The following is a 22,153-nucleotide window of genomic DNA, read 5'->3' as shown; positions in this document are numbered from 1 at the left end:
AAAGGACAGGGCTGCAATACAAAGAACTCGAGCTCCAACACAGAGGACATCAGCTGCATGTTTGTATTCCAACAGCAGAGGGCATCAGTCCTGCACCTTCAGGGATATTCAGGTCCTTTCGTCATTTTCTCTGACTGTTCATACAATAATCATCAATATAGACAAAAAAGACAAAACCTTAGATGTTTCTGAGGTTAGATGTGGTTAGGGTTTACTTGGTTATGGTTAAGATGAGTGATACAGCTTTGGTTAGGCTGTGTAAATGAAATCTTCACAGCAATAGCTGTGCAAACTGTATGTGTTCTTGTATGTGTATCTTTGTGAGCACCAACCATAGAGCAGGTATGTCCAAAGTCTGGCCCGCGGGCCTGATCACGGCCCTCAGTCAGATTTTGTACAGCCGCAGCTTCAGTTTAATAATGTTCGCAACTCAGCCATGACGGACAGATTCATGCGTTCATATGTTATGTTATCTGACTCCAGATTGACTCTATTTGTTCACTCCTTTGTGACTTTTGGTTAAATTGCCATTTAAAAATGATAATTTTGATGAAAATCAATATCTTTTATATATTTATATATGTTTTTTTGCAGAATAAAAGCTCTGAACTCCATACTTTTTTTGCGAAGATAAGCAAATGATTTGAGGTCATTTTTGTTAAACCATCTGCCATACTGATTCCGGCGTGCCAATTTTGGGTCGCGGGCCACATGTTGTGCAAACAAAGAGAGAGAGAGAGAGAGAGAGAGATCATGTGACAGCAGACTGAGCTTCACTTGCTGTGTTGATAACGTATGTGACACACACCCACTCACACACACACACTGCACAGGCTACAGTCACTCAAACACACACAGCGACACCTGGACGAGGGAGGCGTCACAGGCGGGTGTGGGTGTGTCTTTGTGCCGCTTCAGCTGCTCCTGCTGCCCGGGGAGAGCAGGAGGAGAGAGGAGGGCATCGATGCCTCCACGTCTCCTCTCACACACCGGCCTGTGTCTCGTGTTTTCGTCATCGGGCCTCCTGCGCTGAGATAATGAAAGGATGGCCGAGCGGCGATGCGGGGACCACGCAGTGCTGACGGACGCTGCTGCTGCGGCAGCGAACCGCCGGGATGAGAAGCAGCAAAAGCCGCATCAGCGTGCGATGAGCTCGGCGGAGGAGGCGGCGGCAGCCGAGGGCCTGTCTTTGGAGGAGATACTGAGGCTTTACAACCAGCCCATCAACGAGGAGCAGGCATGGGCGGTGTGTTATCAATGCTGTAGGACGCTGGCGAGGGGAGACCGGAGCAGGAGAAGCTCCTCCGCCTCCTCATCCACCTCCACTGCCGGAGCATCATCAGCAGCAGCGGCTGTGAGGAGGATATCTGGACCCGGGGATGTTCGGATACAGAGGGATGGATCTGTGAGGGTGGAACACCAGACATGTGAAGGTAAAATATCATGTTGTCTCCTAAAGCTACACACACACACACACACACACACACACACACACACACACACACACACACACACACACAGGCCATCACTTGTTATTGTCTTTGTGTACAATAGTTAATCTCAAGTATTTAATACATATATTATGAAAACCAACACAAAGAAGACACTCGTTCACACGTCTCAATATGATTAAAACAGGACTATTACAACATAGAGTGCAATAACAATAATAATATTAATGATAACAATAATAGTAGTGAATTATATGTCTTAAAGCTGTGGTCAGCAATTGGTGGCCAGTGGGCTTCAATTGATAGAAATTAAACTGATTCAGATAGATTATGTTGCTAGAATTGACAGTTAACTTTTAAACTAAATGTTGGTTTGAGATATAAAATGGCCTGGTTTGGGGAGTATATGTCCATTAAATAAATATCATCATATATTAGGCTCAAAGAAAAAGCAGTATTTCTTAAAATTGAAATGATGCACAATAATATGTCCACATTATTGTTAGTTTAAGACAGCAAAAGTGAGTTTTTTTCCTGATTGAAGACGTTTTTTCTCCACTAACTTTGATGTGGAGAGAGTGAGCAATTAATTACCAGCTTTATACACAAGTCTGTCTAATGGTGAGATGAATCAATGGACATATTTTAAAGAAATTGTAGTCTTACACAAATGTTACTACATCAGCCTATAATAGTATATAATATACATAGGCTCACACTTATGGACGCTTCTGTTCATATATTTCACGTTCAGGGACTTGAGTACGACTACTTTTTTTTACATGTTAGAATTATTCTGTAATCTGTAGGCAGCAGTTAAAGTCCCGTTACACATAATTTATAATCTCTAACTGGCCAAAACTTTCCGCCTCCACAGAACACTGAACACTGAAGCCACGTGTGCATCGACCATCATGTGGTTTCACCTCTTAGACTAAAAGCCTTCCTCACATCAGATTAGTGTGTGAATGTATTCTGTTGCATTATGATTAGAGCATGTGATTACAAGAGGAAACATGGACTGGGATTGAGTCAAAGTGGCAGCAGATTGTTGGGCCTGTGTTTTTGAGCAAAGACAGACAGACAAATATTCAGCTTAATAAGTTTTCATGGTCTATCTTAAAGGGTTAGTTCTTTTATTTTAATTTTTTTACAGTAGAGGTGGATGAAATACTCATTGTCTTACATATAGTATACAGTTCTTAGTGAAGATGGGAGAACTAGAACACAACATATGAATTGTTTTGTGTGAAAAGATTACCATTTTAGATTCAATATTGTCCTGGCCTATACACATTTATTGCCTCTGAAGTAACAGTCATAGAAGTTCAGAGGTCACAGAGGTGTGGGTGATAAATAGCTTAATACATTTAAAGGTGGACCAAAAAAAATAGGTTTTTATCTGGGTGATACTGACTTCTAATTAACTGGAAAACTGTCCAGGGTGTACCCAGCCTATCACCCCCTGCGAGTCCCCAACCCTCTGGTGGAGGATATAGCAGATGGATGGATGGATTATTTCTAATTATCCAATAGAGTGTCTGATTGGGATTTTCTAAATGTAATAATCACAAATATTATTATTATTAATGTTATTATTATTAATAATAACCTCACACACTCAGAGCAGACAAAGCTCTGGGCCCCACATGTGGTCTCTTGCACCCCAGGTTACTACTATGGTTCTACAACACATTTTCTTAGCTGTGGGTCCTTATTCGCATCAAGACACATGTATTTAAATGGTGTTCTGGTCTTTCCATCTTTCTCTCCTGTCTACTGTATATAATACACTGATGGAAATAAAACCAGAACCATCCCATAAACCACATGTGACACAGGAACCCCTGTTGAGTACACTGATAATTAATGAGGTGCTATGACAACAAGGAGAGGTGAGGAAGAGGAAGAGGTGGGGCCACGTCTGTGTTGCGAGGCTGAAAATATCTCAGATATCTCCACAACATTCTGAAAATGTCCCTTAGGGCTTCTCAGTGTCTCCGTCTGGCTGCGCAGCACACTCACGGCGACTTTATTGCATGTATCTGTCTCTTATATGGGAACATTACAGAGTGCCTGTGGTATTTTTAAACCAAAACAAAGCATCCATGCTTGTGAATGAATGATAACACGCACTTACAACAAACACATTATGTTGTCTCTTCAGACCAAAGCCCAGACTGCTCGTTGTCTCCTGTAATCACATTTGGCCGTGGAGTTCAGAGCAGACAGACTAAATGCCTCTATCTATTTGTCTGTGAGTGTGATGAGCTACCTGAGGACCTGAGGGACGGGCTGTTAACACGGCTAAACTGCAGCGCGCCGTGCAGAACTCTGCTGAGTAGGGCTGAACGATCAGTGTGAAATGTTTTCATTTGAATTTTCCGACATAAATTGTGATTTAGGATATGTAATATAACTTTTTTTAAGTCAAGTTTTAGTTCAATATTTCCTGTAGTAGATTTCAAAGTAGATGGAGCAAGTCCCTTGTCTCTCAATATCTTAAAAGCACATCTTTACTTGATAGTTGGAATTCTGAATTTACTGTAATTGTGGTAGCTCTCGATATTGAGATTTTTAACTTTACTCTAATATTCAACCATATTTTCAATGGTTTCTTCAATGTTTTCTTTTCCATTCTTTCTTGTTCATGAATGGTAGGGAACCTGAAGGTGCTCACTGGCAGCTGTGCCACAGCTACACACTGTGTTTAAAAGATGGTGAGGTCGAGGGCCATGTTTTCATTATGACATGATATTAATTGGGGGGTCGCATGTAATCGATTGGTGGGCCGCATGTGGCCCCCCGGCCACCAGTTTGAGACCCCTGGTTTACATGGAAGAGAAGGTCATGTGGGCCATGTTTTCATGATATGAAGTGACGGGCCACATGAAAACAATTGGAGGGATGCGAGTTTGAGACCTCTGCTGTCAACAAATAACTGTCAATATTATGGCTTTTGAGCCAATCAATGCACTACGTTTTCTTTGTCTCATCAAATTTTATGAGCAGTCTTGTAAAAGACAGAGCTGTGATGACGGTGCTGGTTTGGATGGTGGGCCTACACTTTAGGAATGAATGGGCTATTTTTAGCATGGAAGCAACCATTGGAGAAGGGGAGTCAGAGCTTCTGTTCCCCTGTTGTTCATTGTGTAATCGCAATGGTCGCATCATGCAAAATGGAAACAGATGCACAGATGCACATTTTGTAAATATGTGTTATGTGTGTTATATTTTTGATATTTTAATCCAAATTATACAGTGGTTTTCTACAGATATTCCATGTTGAATCAGTCATGGGCAGATTTACAAGGTAGAGGCATTTAGAGACAGCTGGTATGTGGATTATGCATAATCATAAGAATTTGTCACAGGTCCCTAATTTATTGGTCTGCAGTGTTTACAAGTGTAATCATACAAATGGTTTTAGTTTTTACTTGGAAATTGGCTGCTGTAATTTGGCTCATCATGTCGTGCTCATGTTTCTCTCATCTTGATGCCTGATGTACTGATGTCATCTCAATGATGAATGAGGAATGTGTCGCCAAATTGTTCAGGATGAAACTTCTTAGAATAATATGTTTATCCTCAGGATGTTCAACAAAGAATTCCTGCCTCACATTTGAGACTAGATTCTGGTTAAAATAAACAGTAAAATGTTTTGGAGTTTTCAAAGTGTGGTTATATGTGGTGCTGAGTCATTGTCAACACTTAACAAGTCAGATTTTAGTCAGACTAAGACAATAATTCAGTCTTCTTAATGTCATATAAACATGTTAGTCTGATTAAAATCAAGCTTGTCTTACTCAGACTAACATACCTGGAAATTGCAATTCATAGTCCGATTATTCCTGCATGTGTACACTTAGTCGGACTTGGCTTTCTGCACATGCACCAACATTTCCTATCTGGTCTTTGGCCTAGAAGTAGAAAGAGATGACTCAGCAAGTTGTCCAATTAGTCGGACTAAGGTCTTAGCCCTATCAACTATGCAAAATATGTAAAATATACTGACAGATTCTCAAATAGAAAGTCATATTTTGAGTTCACCTCCAAATAAAACATACGTTTGCTTCAGTCTATAATATCAGAATATCTTTCTCACCACTAGACAACTTTAATTTTTATTAAACCATCCTTTCTATGGCAGTTAACTGTCATCTGTTTTACTAAGTTAAATTCAGACTGGTTACGATTTAGACCCCATTTTCTTTTAGAACGACCTGTCATCACATCTGAATAGATGTTAGGAAAGTTGTAAACATTCTCTGGAACATTGGAGTCATTAAGACTCGATAATCACTTGATCGTTTTATCTGTTTTTGAAGGTCACATGGACACACACGCACCACACGTCTGCTCTGCGACATTGCATTCTCGCCCGGTCATGAGGTGATGTCAGAGCTGTTGTGATGCTGCTGTGGTTATGCTGCTGTGGTGTACTGCGTTTTTACAAAACAAAACGGCCTTTTGTTGAGAGGCTCATATGTCAGCCGACTGTTCATGATGTAAAAAGCTGGACGGATGTCGCCTCGGGCAGCATTAAAGTAGGTCTTCATTTTGAAGGGAGTACATTTACGCATCGTGGCTTCTCGGAAGGAGGTTTGCGATCATCGGTCACACATTTCATAAACTTAGAGATTTAGAACAGTTCTTTTTTATCAAACAAATAACAGAAGACCTAGTTTGATGACGTCATGAAGCAGCGTGAAATTATTGGAATTGTTGTCCATGGAGAGATTTGCCGGCAGAATGCGCAGCAAATGGCTGAGTAATCTTGATCCATTTGTGACAAATACACACAATTCAATTTAAAACAAAACATAGCACACTGGCTAACTAGAATAACCATATATTTCCTTCCCCCCCATGAAACTTCTTCTTCATCTTTCGGTTTCTCCCTTTAGGAGTCACCACAATCTGCTTCCATCTTGCCCGATCCATTGTGAAATATTTCCCCCATGAAACATAATAACATGTATTTTTCTTGTTTCCCTGCAGACAAATGCAGCCCTTGCACAACAACAGAGGTGAGTAAATGTTCATCACCACCTGTGGTCACTGATTCTGCGCCTATTATGTCACCATAATTATCACAGCACTGGCAATGAGTTTGGTAAGAAATCAAAGCAATAAATCAATCTTTTTGAATGAACTGTCAACTTGTGCACAATGGTACTAATGTGCAATCTAATTGTCAGGTATTTATAGTAATAGTAAACATGGGTGTAATCGGTTATGCAACATTAGCACATTTTGCAATGTTTTTGTTGACTTGCCTCAGGAACCTCAGGAAAAAGGCAGAGTTTCTGGAATGGAGCCAGTCAGTCAATTAGAGATAGAAATACATGTTTGTACAAAGAGGTAATAGGACACTTAACCACCGTAATGGCATTATTTCTTCTTTTTTTTCATATTAACCAGACGGGTACATTAGCCAGCAATAATGACAGAGATAACATCTAGATTAGCGCGGCGGTTCTGCTAGATTAATACAAGTGCAGCCAGTAACAGATAGTGCTGTTGGTGGAACGGTCAGAAGCCACGACAGGTTTATGATGTGTTAATCCTGAAAAGTGGCTTCTGCAGATCTGCCTACTGCTTCACCTGATTCCTACATGTGTAAATCAGTTTTCTAGAAAATTGGTCTCACTTCCAGAAAACACCAAAGTAAATTTCAAACAGTAGTTGTCAAAACAAATGTAGTGCTTTATAGCATCACAGTGTCATGTATAAGATCTCAGGATTTGTTTTCGTTTTAGCACACTGACTACACTTCATACACTCTCTTTGAGCTAAAGCAGCATGGTTTTAAAGGTCCCACATTATGCAAAATCAACTTTTTAATAATTAAATCCTTATATTTGGGACACGGGAGGCCCTATCAGTCGGCAAAGTGTAAAAAAAAGAAGACTCACTCATGTTTTTGTGGTCCTCCTCAGTCAGTACAGGAGTACAGGAGATAAAACATGCGATGTTGACTTCTGTGCTCATTGGGACGTCACAATGCGCTAAATTCCTAGAATTGTTGTCCTGCGGAGCTCCGTATCAGAAAACCAGAAGTCAGCGAAGTCCGCGAAAAGTTCTATTCTTGGCTCCACAGTGCAGCACAGAGTCCTACACAAACTTCCAGAGGAGGCCTGCAACGCTCTACAAAAGAGTACAGTCATACGGCTCGGTCCTCTGCATCAAAGACTAAAGATTGAAAGTTGATGAAATCGATCATCTAAAATATGCTGGACAGGGTCCACGAGGACCAGGATTGGGAAACACCGTTCTAATATGTTCTATAATAATTTGATTTGTGTTTTCTTGTATATTCTTATATATACTCTTTTGGACAGGTGGGCAAGGAACCACATATGGCACCTTTATGATCAATTATGAAAGTGTAAGAAAAGGAACACAGTCTTGATATATTGGAGGATTTAACAAAGCTTTTTCCTCTAGTATTTAAAGGTGCCATATGTAAGAATGTGGCCAAAAACGGTTACTACACTCACATTCAAAATACAGAGGTCTTTTAGGTTTCGTTTTCGCCGCCATTGTAGTGTAACTGACAACCCGTGGTTGCTCGGCAGCTAAGACTCTACTGGCTACAATGATTGGTAGACAGCGGTAGGTGGCGCCACATGTCAAAACATAAAAACATTTTTTTAATGCGAATATTTTGGCTGTACTGTTGTTGTTGGTGAGTTCAGTATGCTCTATGAACATTATTCCTGAGTCTCTGTGACATATTAGGAGGATTTTATGGCCAGTTGCTTTAGATTTATTACATAATGCACCTTCATGGCAAATGAGTGCCCTGTAAAGGGTGAAGAGGTTATTTGTTCCACTGTTCACCAAGGAACACACCACATAAAACATGTACCACATACTGATACCACAGTCCCCATTGCCCAACTCAACATAAATACCCCATAAGTGTAAATACACTCCCTTACCTCTGATTTCATTATATTATTTTCAAATAATTACCACCATTTTCCTCTTTAGGGTTGTCCGCAGATTATCTGAGACACTTCCCTTACATCAGTCACAGCATCTCATCTTCACCCTCACCCTATTACCAGCCTCAGAACAACAAACTGACTTCTCTGAGTGACCATCAGCTGCTGTTTAGCTCATGAAAACAGGTAACACAGGTGGAACTCTGTAGAGGGTGCAGGTAACTCTCCTGCGTCACTCTGACAGAGGTTTGTTTTCTGTATGTTAAAGTGTGATATTACATACTGGCTGAGGATATGTTCCCAGTGTATTAGACTCCGTGTGCAGTCATTTTCCGGGATGGGAAAAAAATGATAATACTGTGACGGCTGTCGAGGCAGCGAATGCTACTACAACTGTGTGGACAAATCTCTCCTAAGCAGCTTTGCATTAGAAGTGAGTTCTCACAAAAACTGAATGTTAAAAGACTTGCTGAGGAAACTTTAAATCCCGCAGCAGAGGCTGTTGTGCCGAACATCCGGAGCACATGTGTGCGGTCATCGCCGACACATTAACTGCACTGGGTTGCAGAGAGCATGAAGCGATGCGGCTGTGTGAATGTCAGATGATGCTTGTTTTCATCAAAGCCAGCCAACCGAGTTCCTCCAGGCACAGCTACAGCTCCAGCTCCAAGCTCTGTGTGCACAAATCACTATGCTGCTGTATTCACCGGAGTTCACTGATGTTTGTTTTTGCAGCTCGGATACAACAGTTGGCGTGGCGTAACCTCTGAAATGTGTTATGGTTACGCTTCATCACATTCCCCCCCACATTCCCCCCTCTGTCAAAGTTTAACTGGACACGCTCTCTGAATTACTTTGAAGTTTGATAAGGGATTAAGAGTTTTAACGCCCTGGTGTTTAATGTAAACAGACAATTCTCTCAGGAATGCTTGGTGGGAGGAGTTCCAGCTGATTGGATGCTCATTAACTCTTACGATTATCGCAGAGTTTAAGCAGAGGTTGAGAAGTCGACGTGATTTTTGTTCTCTCTTTTCTGTATGTGAAGTCATGTGGGGGTTTTACCAGTCTGCAAAAGCAAAAGCAGCCGTGCTCAGTCATATGACAGTCAGAGGTCACAGCAGTGGAGTTAGGCTTAAGAATCACACAGAGGAATTTCCTCAGCGGGTTCTTTGTGCCTGAGAGGAAATAACCCACACTTTTTCCTTTGACACAGTGAATCAATTCACAACACAGGGCTGTGTCTTAATTTGCTTCTGACAAACCCTTTCCAGAATAAAGGGTTTTTCAAGGGTTCTTGGTAACACTAATGGTTTCCAGTAGGAACCATTTTGATCCAGAGAACCCTTTAAAAGGGTTCTTGGTGGAATTCTCCAAAACGGTTCCAAGTGGAACCTTTATAAAAAGGTTCTACCTGGAGCCAAAAAGGGTTCTCCTGTGAGGAAAAGCCGAAGAACCTTATGGTTCTACTTAGCACTTTTATTTCTTAAAGTGTTCATTAGACAACAGGCTGGACATTGGACAATTGCAACCAACTGTTTATCCTCACATTTGCATCTGTGTTTAATTTAGTCTCGATTGAAATGTAGTTAAGAATGTTCACTAAATAAATAAATAAAAGTGCAAAGTAGAACCATATAAGGTTCTTTGGCGGTCCTCATAGGAAAACCCTTTTTGGCTCCAGGGAGAACCTTTTTTATAAAGGTTCCACCAAGAACCCTTTTAAAACCCTTTATTCAGGAAAGGGATTTTAAAGGGTTCTCTGGATCAAAATAGTTCTTACTGGAACCATTAGTGTTACCACCTAAGAGTGTATAGAAGCCCATTTCCAGCAACCATCTCTCCAGTTTTCTAATGGTACATTGTATTTGCTAATCGTGTTAGAAGGCTATTGGATGATTAGAACCAGACTCATAGATGTGCAGCCGTCCGCGTCAGCTGGTTGTGGTGAAGGGAGAAAATGGGGGAGTAAGAGTTTGGAGAAAAGGTGGAGATGAATGTAGTTCAGTGTACACAGATCAACTTTTAATACTAAACAAAACCTGCTTAAATTATGTGACATACTTACAAACTAAACAAAACTGCTTGTCCATACAACCTCCAGTACAGATTCTCTGTTTGCCTGTTTCAGGTGATTGAATCTTTGGGCATCATGATCTACAAGGCTCTGGACTTTGGGCTGAAGGAGAATGAGGAGAGGGAGCTCAGTCCTCCTTTGGAGCAACTCATTGACCTCATGACTAACATGACCGAGGCCACGAGGGACGCTTGTCCCGACGAAGGCTATGAGGCCACAGAGGAAGAGGATGAGGTGGAGGACGACCCTGAAAACCTCTACGATGTCCACGGTTACAGAGATATCCTGAAGGTAGGTGCAGGACCGGGGTTGTCTTCTCTGCGGCTGTTATTATTTTTTGGTTTACTCTCACTGCTTTCATTAACATGTTTTCCCTGCAGCTGTTGTCAGTGAAAAAAGTTCACTGCACTACACTATCACAGTGGAGGACTCATAGAGACAAAAGCTGAACTCAGAGGAAATACCCCAATTAAATAATACATATCATATAAGGACATGATGAACCGGCTTTTTTTTCCTTCTTCTTCAACATCTATTGTCACCAAGTATGTTTCTGTAATGGTTAATGCACCAGTATTTAGAAGCTCTTTAACCGAACTGATATTTTTAAGGCAATGCGTTTATTTGTATAGCGCCATTCTTACACAAGGTATTTCATAGTGCTTTACAGGCAAGGAAATACACATTTGAATTTCAATTTTGAACAATCAATTAAAAAAACAATTATAGAAATGTAAACAATTTAAAACAATAAACAATTTAAAATCAAGCAGAAATTAATGCCATTTAAAATAATTATTTTAAAATTATTAAAATTATTAAAATTATTAAAATTATTAAAAAGGAAAGTTAAAGTGGTTAAAATTGGTAATATTAGAAACCTGCAGTAAACAATAATGTTTTCAACCCTGATTAATGCTAAAATACAATTATTATTGTTCACATTTTAAAATATTAAACTATTAACTAACTATTATTTAAATTATTTTACAAAAGACACAGAAAAAATAGCAAAACACTATTATTTCTTGATTAAGATGTCAAATTATCATTATTTAATTGGGTGCCTGAGTAGAAAAAATTGTTTTAGTGGTTGAATGATATATGCTTATAAATAACAATAACATTTTTAGTTTTAAACTGTTTTTATGTAGGTGGTCTCATACATTTCTTAAGCACTGTATATTATAGTTTTAGTCATCATTTAGTGTTTGGACTTTCCCAAAGGATAATTTTTGGTTGGTAAGTTGATGAGTCCTAGTATGGCAGTATGGGGTTGTCAAGTGTTGTCTGCATGTGTCCGATCAAAACATTATGAATATAACCAATGGTTTAAATACTGTGTGTACATAATACAGCTGTGAGCTTTGTGCTGAAAACGTCTTTCTCTCTGTGTTTTCTCTGCATAATCTGCCCTGTAGCTGTGCACCACTCACCTGCCCAGTCTGTCAGACGCCCACAGTCACTACCAGGCAGTGTGTCGGGCTCTGTACACAGAAACCAGAGAGTTGAACACTTTCCTGGAGAAGATCAGGAGTGCCAAAGAGGTGGGTGTTTAATCATCATCATCATCACAGCTGTGGAAACCATATGTGATTTGTGTTTAGTAACACATTATAGGGCAGGTGAAGGAAACATCTACACTACCGTTCAAAAGTTTGGGGTCACCGATGCAATTTTTGTTGTGTTTTCCATTAAAAGTCACACTTTCATTCATCAAGAGAGCAAAATGAATAGAAAATATAGTCAAGACATTGACAAGATTAGAAATAATATTTTTTTTATTCAAAATAATAATTTTGCCCTTCAAACTTTCGTCAAAGAACCAGCAAAACTGTTTTCAGCTGTGCTAACATAATTGCACAAGGGGTTTTAAAGGGTTTTCTAATCACCCAATAGCCTTCTAACGCGATTAGCAAACACAATTTACCATTAGATCACTGGAGGCCCATTGCCTCTGTACACCTATGTACATTAAAAACCAGACGTTTGCAGCTGGAATAGTCGTTTACCACATTAACAATGTATGGAGTGTATTTCTGATTCATTTAATGTTATATTCATTGAAAATTCCTTCTAAAATAAGGACATTTCTAAGTGACCCCAAACATTTGAAAAGCAGTGTAAGTCAATATAGTCATTCTTAGCTCTTCATCGATTCAGATTTCGCTCTGGTTTGTGTTTTAAAAGTTTAAGCGAGAAAACCAGCGGAGTGAAACAGTCGTGTCGGAACGAGCCGTGTGTCCCGTGTCAGCAGTGATGAGGCTGCCGTCACTGGATTGCAGCATGAAATAGCCGCGGTCGTGACGGTGGTCAGAGAGCAGCCGTGTTTCCTGTGTGACAGAGCTCACTCAGAAAAGCATGACTGCGGATAACGGATAATGAATGGACACCGCGCACGTCTAGTATTACATCACAGCGTACAGTGACTCTGTGACTCAGAGCTTTCGCTCAAACCGCAGTGTCGTTGTTTCCAATGCATCACTCATTGATTTTATCATGTTGAGGGGAAAGTGGACAAACCTTCACACCCAGCTCACATGGTCAGGTGAAATATTTACCTGGTAGATCTTTGATTAGTAGGGACACAAACTCACTCCAAGACTTTGGGAATTTAATTTAGCCAGGTTTGAGTGTGTGTTTTGATTTTACCTGTGTGTTAGTCAATAATGTGCTTCCTTCTATTAATGTGGCTCCTGTTTACTGGTGGATAAGTGTTGGAAAAAGAACAACACACATGGCAGAAAAAAATGAGGCTGTTAATGGGAAGCAGTTAATTGTCCTAATTAATCACAAGGACCTGTTGCAGTAGTGACTGCTGGTTTAATTAAAATGCTGCAGATCCATTACATGTAGAGAGCTCCCATCAGTCGGCCTTTTTGAAATGGAAATCTGTGGCTTTGATGCTGCTCATGTCAGTCAGATGATGAACTAATCTCTCTTCAGTGGCAGTGTTTAATCTGACTGGCTGTTACAGGCCATTAAGCACTCTTGTGTGTGAAAATGGACTGGCAGGCGGAGTGCATGATGCATCGTATTGTGAAAATGTTATATAAGCACGAGAGTGGATACAGTGGAGCTGAGGCAGTTGTTTGAGGGCAGGATGATGTGGAGTTCAAGTGATTTTCAAAGGAGGAAACACAAGTCTTTTCATAGTTTTCAGGACTTAAAGAGGTGAAGAAGCTCCTTTTTTATGACACCAGCTGTCAATCACACTGTCATTCACTCATATGTGCTCTGCTTTAGGGCCTATTTTCCTCTAAATGGGAACAATAATTTACAAAAAGTGACATCATGTTCTATTGAACAAGACCTGATGCTAGTGATTGAGTTCAGAAACCCATCAGGAACATGTTTACTGACATTATAAATCAAATGAGAAGTAGGCGAATATTCCTGTAGACACTGGAGACCTAGACTGTTCTCCACTGGGAAACCCAGCATTTATTTCCTGTGTTTTTATGTCATCAATATATCACACTGTCTGTCTTTCAGATGATTTCTTATTTCATATCCAAACTTAAGCCTCTCGCTCTCGTTCCACCAGAACCTCCGTAAAATGGAAGAAGATTCATCGGACGGAACTGGCCATGACCTGAATGAGCTGCAGAATTCTGACTGGGTGGGTAGGCAACAGGAGTCCTAACCTCTGTCCTTCAGCTTCAACCAGATGTATAACCTTAATTGCATATCAAGGATAGCTCATAACTGTGTGTAAAAAGTCAGTGCTTTTATTTGCTTCTTTCTTTAGGCTCGATTCTGGGTTCAGGTGATGAGAGATCTGCGTGACGGAGTAATGCTGAAGAAAGTGCAGGAGCGTCAGTACAACCCTCTGCCCATCGAGTACCAGCTCACTCCGTATGAGATGCTCATGGACGACATCAGGTCCAAGCGCTACAGCCTGCGTAAAGTCATGGTGAGTGAGCAGTTTGGATGATGTGGTGTCAGTTTAACATTTAGTTTGACACAGAGTCACTTTTAGGCAGATGAACAACGTAAAAACTGTAGTCACATTTGAGCAGAGATACTGACATTTTCCAGAAATGTTCTGCTTTCCGGTTTGTTCTTTTGCCAATTTATGGCCATGAGTGCAGACTTTACACTTTGCAAGGTGTTGTTCTTGGATAGATACTGTTCCAGGTCTGTTCGTCAGTACATCATGACATATACGACATATCAGAGCTGCAAGTAACGATTATTTTTATTTCAATCGATTAATGTGTTGATTATTTTCTCTTTTAATCGAGTACTTGTTGAGCAATGTTGATCATTGTTTACCAAACCTCAAAATTATGATGTTCTCAAATGCCTTGTATTTTTTCCACAATAGTCACATTTAAGAAGCTGAAAAATCTGAGAAACTGGTTTTAATTCTTTAAAAAACAGTAAAACGGATTAATCGATTATCACTGTATCATCATACCATCATGGACAAAGTTGTGTTGTAGTGTAGTCGTGTGTGTGTGTGTTTTCGTGCTGTGGAAATGGCCGTCCTGCTGTTGACTGGTTCGGCTCGATCTTCAGGTGAATGGAGACATCCCACCCAGATTAAAGAAAAGCGCTCATGAAGTCATCCTGGAGTTCATCAGATCCAGACCGCCTCTCAATCCTGTGAGTACAGATAAAAGCCTAGATTGGATTCTTTATTTCAGGCCAATAAAAACAAAAAGATAAGAGGAGTAAAACGCTATACATATTGTTACACACTGGAGCGCAAAGAAATATTCCCAGGCGTGCATGGATTTAAGGTTCTTTACTTCTGAGAGAGTTGACCTATGTTTTCTTTTAACCGAGGTTATTAAAACTGTGTATTAAGCTGTGTTAAAACCTGTGCAGCGTTGTAGTAAACGCATTCGGCTGCTTTCTAAATCAAGTTTCACTGTGGTTTGAGTCCACAGAAACGCTGCGTTCGTCACTTCTCTGTTGACGTGACTCTCACAATTAAACGTGGCAGGTGCTGTTTCAGCACAACGTTCAGCTCTGCGTAATGACAGTCAGCAGATGAGGAGGTGTTTGTTGTGATTTTTGTTTGTTTCTGTCCTTTTCCTTCCTTCCACCACTCCTCCTCGCCAGGCGTCGGCTCGCAAGCTGAAGCCCCAGACTCAGCTTCCTCCGACTCTGCATGAGCGAATCCTAGAGGAAATCAAAGCAGAGAGGAAACTGCGGCCAGTGTCGCCCGATGTGGTTCGCAGAGGAAGGCTGGGTAAGGAAAATCACCGCCTCGTTTTGCTGTGCTCTCTACCTTACACATTCACACACACTTTTATAAGCTGGAGAATGAAGCCAATGCTTCATCGAATACATGCTTCTACTTCATTTACACTTTAATTTGCACCTCTCCTCTTTGCTGTCGTAGCTGATGCGGCCTTCCTTTCACTGTTTTGTTCACTATAATGTTGCTAAGTGTCTGCAATTCCACTAACACTGACCACACTAAAACAACAACATGTGACTCTTTCTGAATTATCTCTCACTATCAGCAGCAGCTCCCAATCGGAGCAATAACCGTGCAATGCCATGACTCTTTCTCTTTGCAGTAATTCGGCCACTTAGCATGTCTTTCAGTTTTGACGCGGCAGGTAAAGTTCCCCCTCGCTGCTTACCTGGCTGTTCAATCATTATTTTATTGTACATTCATTATTTCTGCTATTGTTCTTGTTGTGGCTGCTCATCTGCTCTCCCAGCTCACACACACACACTCACACACACACTGCACACACCTCTCATGTCATGCTTCAGTGCTGGGTGATGGTCGGCTGTTGTCTGTGGAGGTCAAACACAGTCAGTGCTGATGAGTGACACATTGACAGACAGGCTGGATAAACACATTTACACTGACGATGCCCTGAAGAGGTGATATCCTCTGCGATATAAAACACAAATTGACAGCGTTAATGAAACATTTTTTAATGTCTGTTCTATTTTTAGCAACTTTAAACTCATTGTTTTATCTTTTTTAAGATTAGAGGTCTGCTTTCTTTTTCCCAGCTGGAAGAAGTGCACGAAAATCTACAGAAAACACTCGTATCAAATGTGTTTGAAATGTAAACTTCACATAGAAAAGATTCAAACTTAGAACCTATCAATAGCCAGTGATGATTTTGAATAAGTAATCTTTTTTGACTGTTCTTACATTTTGAACTACCTGTGAGTTCTCTTTACCTGAGCACACGTTCAATGTTTCTTATTTCGAGATCATTTTGATTGTTCCCAACATGACAGAGCAGTAGAGGTGATGCTGAGTCATGAGTCATGCTGTCACTTTCACCTTCTGCCCCTGTCTAACAAACAGACAAGAGAGGGAGGTTTGTGGAACTGTTCGGCAAATGTTCTCTACAAACTCTCGGGGGAAAAAGTGTCACTTATGCCGTGTCTACCGAGTAGAACTGAGAATCCAGACGTCTATAGTCAAAGAATGAAAAGGAAAAAGCGGAGGAAAGAGTCGCTGTGTCTTTAATGTGTCAATGGCGACGGTGCAGAATTGAATCAGGGTGCAGCCTCATCAAGCACAGCACAGCACTGTGTCATCTCACAGCAGTAGGGTGTGTGTTTTGTTTTGTACATTATTTCGATAAATGTCTTAATTATTGAATCAATCAGTTAGTTTTTGGTCCATAAATTGTCAGAAAATTTGCTCAGGTGATTGTAAACATGTAAAAATTGTCTGGCAAATTAAAAAACATTCGACCTAAATTTCACTTTTAAGTAAGCTAAAGTAACCTAAATCACATATTTTTATCATTTTAAACTGTTATTTATTTAGTAGATGACTAATAATAGGTACATTTATTAATTGTTGCAGCTCTAGTGATTTGTATTAAAGGTGCCATATGTAAGAATGTGGCCAAAAACGGTTACTACACTCTAATTCAAAATACCAAGTTATTTTAGGTTTCGTTTTCACCACCATTGTAGCTCAGACGTAACTGGCAACCCGTGGTTGCTCGGCAGCTGAGTCTCTACTGACTGCAATGATTGGTAGACGGCGGTAGGTGGCGCCACATGCCAAAACATGCAAATATTTTGGCTGTACTGTTGTTGTTGGTGAGTTCAGTATATATAGTTCAATATGAATATTATTCCTGAGTCTCTGTGACATATTAGGAGGATTTTATGGCCAGTTGCTTTAGATTTATTACATAATGCACCTTTAAATGAATTTGAGTAACTTCACAGGACTGTTCTGACTGAGATGGTGAGGAAAAGGAATCATAATAATACGCAGAATAATCCGCTCAACCTGGTACAGCAGCCCTGTGTCTCTCATCACACCGCCTGCTGTGTTGCCTCACACTCACTCATTCATACTGTTAAGTTGTGTGTGTGTGTGTGTGTGTGTGTGTGTGTGTGTGTGTGTGTGTGTATGTACATTTACCTCTGTATATATTCATCAATGAACATGACTAAAAGCTCATCTTGTCAATACTGTCAATTATAAGATGCAAATGAATCCTATGTCTGTGCAGTGATTATAAGAGCCAGCAGGTCATTATCATAACTTAGAATATGGAGGTATTAGCAGGCATAAAAGTACCGTGTGTACCTCTGAGCTCCTGACTCCAGCTTTGCACATAATGTTCTACTCAGATTAGTACGGGGGGATCGTGTAATGTTTTTGCTGTAAACTTAATGAAGGAGGTGTACCAAACTCACCCCTCCACTCCCGTCTAGGTTTTGGCAAAACTCGCAGTATGCCACAGGATTTGTTCCGTACAGGAACAGGTAAAGTATGAACACTGCTGTGTTTGAAGACAGCCTTGTTCACCTTTAACCCCAACGTCTGTCTGGCCCCCTGGCTGTAAACTAATATTCCCTCTGTTTGAATATTTTAATTCTACGGTGTTCATCTCTTTGTTCGCTTTCTTTTAAAGGAAACATATTATACCCTACTTCTACAAGTTAACCTAGTTCCCTGGTGTCCTAATCAAAATGTCTGTGACATGCTTTGGTCAAAATAAATTAAGGATGAAGCACCACAGCAGTTCAATCACCCTGCCAAAACTCAGTGTCAAGGAGGCTCCGGCAGTGAGCATTTGAAAAAATTCTAACCTAAACTGTAAATCCTCTGAGGCTGGGAGTTTGTGTAGAACTCCTTGCTGCACTGTGGAGCCTAGAATAGAACACTTTGCAAACTTCCGCTCTTCCATATACTATTGCCATCGCCTGCACTCTCGTGTTTTTTAGGGACAAAGCGGAGCGCCGCGAGACAACAATTCCAGGAATGTGTCATTTTGAAGTCCCAGTGAGCGCGGAAGTCAACGTGGCATGTTTTATCTCCTGTACTTAGACTGAGGAGGACCAATAAAAACATGAGTGAATCTTTTTTCACACTTTAGCTACTCACAGGGCCTCCAGAGTCCCAAATACAAGTATTAAAATGATTAAAAAGTTGATTTTGCATAATATGTCTCCTTTAAATTTGAAGCTTTTTTCAAATGCGACACAGCAGAGGCACCATTCTAGTTTAGAGGTCAGAGTGTTAGACGGTGAGCTCATGGTAGCTTGTCCCACAAACAACAGGAGAGACTAAAAGGATCCCACAGATCTGTATCAGCGTTGGCTCTTTGTCAGTTCTTTGCAGCACTTGCTTGTCTCCCCTCTCCCACTGCTCCCCCTTTCAGGTTGATTATTTATTTCATCAATGGGCTCCCGTAGCTCACAGTCCAGATTCAGGGAGCCTGGTAGGTGGTTTGTTATTGTGAATGGAATTACCACACAATGACCCTGTCAGTGAAACTGGGGGATTTTGGTTTTAAGGATTTAGTCTCTCCTCCATAAATGAAATTAAACATGTAGGTCGTCATGGGAAAGAATCCTATTTCAGGGAGTTCAGAGTCCAAGTATTTCATTAAAAAGTGCCTCCATGCTCTGTGTGTAACACCACCTCATTTGCCTCCCGCTCAGACCAAAATTAACTCATCCTTTTCTGCCCTCTTTCCCCTTGGGATGGATCTCAAACTTCAGTCCTATGTTACAGGATTCATTGCATCTTTTCATCATTCAGTACCATTGTCTAAAAACAACCTGTTTTCCCAGTGTTGTGAGGCACAGCATTCAAAATATACTGTAAAATATTACACACTAAAAGTGCAATGAGCCGTATGAAGAATTGAGATTCATCTCAAGTGTTTTGTCTCCCCCCCTTATGTCTGAATAACGCTGTCTCGTGTGGCTCTGTACAGATGAGTTTAGTCCGTACATGGGCAGAAGAACGTCCAGCACTCTGTCTCTGACCAACGGAACATCGTCTCCCAGGCTAGAACCCTGCGGATCTCAGTCTGTGCCGCAGAGGAAACGGCTCCTGAAGGCTCCCAGCCTCGCCGAGCTGGACAGCTCTGACTCTGACGTCAGTATTAAGAGTGTTTTGTGTTGGAAAATGACTGGAAGTTGACAGCAAATTGTGAATGTGTGCTGCGTGTGTCCTCTGCATCTCCAGGATGAGGTTTTTGGGCGGATATCAGTCAGCAGCTCCAGTGTGGCCACGTCTCTGATGGATGACACGTCGCCCGAATCTGCAGTGGGGAAGAAAAGTGAGTCAGGAATTATTTTCACATCGTTTTGATTACGGCTCCAAACCATACACCTGAGACACTGATTGACTTGGTTAAAATATACTGTGTCAGCTGCCTTCTACATCTCTTCTCTCTCTGGTCTCCAGCTCCGCCCATGTTCCTGCCCATCTCCTCTACACCTCAGCCTGAGAGGCGTAAGACCCCACAGAGGAGACACTCCATCGAGAAGGAAACCCCGACCAATGTTCGACTGTTTCTGCCTCCGTCCAAAAAGAGTTCCAAGTCTCTGGTAAAATCAGACTTTTTATTTTTTCCTCACACTCTCACAAACAATCAAATCATTATTTCTGTTCACAAAGTGCGCCAGAGCACAACATCTCCAGAGAATGTTTTCTGCAGTAGCAGTGCAGTCTTGTGGACTGAGTGGTAATCGCTCTCTGTGTGTGTGTGATGTTGTTGACATTGCAGGAGGAGTTCTGTTTCCCTGTGGAGTGTCTGTCTCTGACAGTGGAGGAGGTGATGCACATCAGGCAGGTGCTGGTGAAGGCGGAGCTGGAGAAGTTCCAGCAGTACAAAGAAGTCTACAATGCTATGAAGAAAGGAAAGGTAACAGTGGATGAAGTAGTTAGGAAGACGTAAAGAAAGACATTTCTATTTACTAATCTTCTTTCTCCTCCTTCCTGTAGCTTTGTTTCTGTTGTCGAACCAAACGGTTTTCCTTCTTCACCTGGTCGTACATCTGCCAGTTTTGCAAAAAGTAAGACATCTGAAGTCATTTTCTCAATTTAGACATTTAATTTGTTAAAGCAAGTTCTCCTATTGATGCTCTCTCTTCTCTTTTCAGACCTGTGTGTTCACAGTGTTGCAAAAAGGTAAGTCTCTCTAAGTGGTGTAACATGAGAATAAATGGTTACACGATTGAGTATAATTTGCCTCAGGGTTGTTTCTCAGCAGCTTCGTTCACGTGTTCCTCCTCCAACAGATGCGGCTGCCGTCCAAACCTTATTCCAGTCTGCCCATCTACTCCATCGGCTCGACCAACACTCTCCCCAGAGAAAGGATAAGTGCCATGACTGTCGTAGGACAAGGACTCTCTGTGGCCGCAGGACCAGGGACATCAGAGGAGAGAGAAGCTGTGGTGACTTCGCCTGCCGCTAAAAGGGCAACGGCAGCACCTTCTGAAGAAGTCCCAAAGGCTTCTGGAGCGGCAGCTGCTGAGAAATCTGAGAAATTCTCTGGTACTCCACGGCGTCACAGCATCCAGAAGACCATGTCCAAGTAAGGCAGAGTCATGAATCATAAGAGAGTATGTTCTCTTCTGCTCTGGACAAAGAAGTCGCTGTTGTTGTTACGATGGCTGGCAAAGAGAATTTGTAGATTGGCAATAAAAAAGTGTTTTTTCTGATCCTTGTTAGGTTTTCCAAACATGGCTCTTTAAAGTCTCATGATGAACTGGAGCTTCCCTCTGAGCTGACGGAGGACTGGGCCACCATGGAGGTGTGCGTGGACTGCAAGAAGTTCATCTCTGACATAGTCGCCTCCAGTAAGCACAGCCTGTCACTGGCCACCAAGAGGGCTCGTTTGAAACGCAAGACCCAGTCGTTCTACATGTCCAGCCCTAAAGGCAGGGAGGAGTATCGGCCGTCTGAACGGACCATCAATGAGATCTGAGACTCTGGCTGCGTTCGGCTCCAATCGCACAATCACCAAGAGAATCGCCCGATGACGACGACGACAACTGTACATGTAACCTGAGGTGGCTGACGTGAACCTTGGTCGTAGACGGTGTGGTGTCTTTGCTGTGTCCTGATCGTCGCGTACAGGCTACTGTAGATTATTTTTCTGTAACAACCCTTTAATTTGTGGCCGCAGACTTAAAAAGACATAAAAGAGCCGCGAACGAAAGCTGTCTGCTCGCTGCAAAGCATGGTCCACTCCCCCAACTTACATTCAAGTCAATAAGCACAAGAGCAGAGAAGGACTGGTGTGTGTGTGCGTGGGTGTGTGTGTGTGAGTGTGTGTTTTATTCCCTCAGGCACTGGAGCCGCAGGAGACACAAAGACCTGCACTGACGTTATTGTGTTGCTGGGTTTTAATTAAGTTCTTTATTTCCACATACATTATTTTTGTGTACAGTTAAAGCTGTATTTTGTCGATGACGCT

The 22,153-nt window shown here is 41.4% G+C and overlaps 1 protein-coding gene across 1 annotated transcript; it reads left to right on the top strand.

Moving 5' to 3' along the window:
* Positions 1-1,045: 1,045 nt before the first annotated feature.
* spire1b (spire-type actin nucleation factor 1b) lies at positions 1,046-21,661 on the top strand (the record flags this gene model as incomplete). The annotated part of the gene is made up of 17 exons (XM_083899076.1): positions 1,046-1,433; positions 6,453-6,481; positions 10,533-10,769; positions 11,900-12,025; positions 14,026-14,100; positions 14,230-14,394; positions 15,003-15,089; positions 15,552-15,681; positions 18,150-18,200; positions 19,661-19,824; positions 19,915-20,008; positions 20,137-20,279; positions 20,459-20,596; positions 20,677-20,747; positions 20,835-20,862; positions 20,973-21,268; positions 21,406-21,661. The coding sequence occupies 17 exons, from the start codon at positions 1,046-1,048 to the stop codon at positions 21,659-21,661; spliced, it is 2,478 nt and encodes an 825-aa protein (XP_083755202.1).
* Positions 21,662-22,153: the final 492 nt, after the last annotated feature.

Source organism: Microchirus variegatus (assembly GCF_963457635.1).
Source record: "Microchirus variegatus genome assembly, chromosome: 1".
NCBI lineage: Eukaryota > Metazoa > Chordata > Actinopteri > Pleuronectiformes > Soleidae > Microchirus > Microchirus variegatus.
This window is presented reverse-complemented; position numbering and strand designations above follow the sequence as displayed.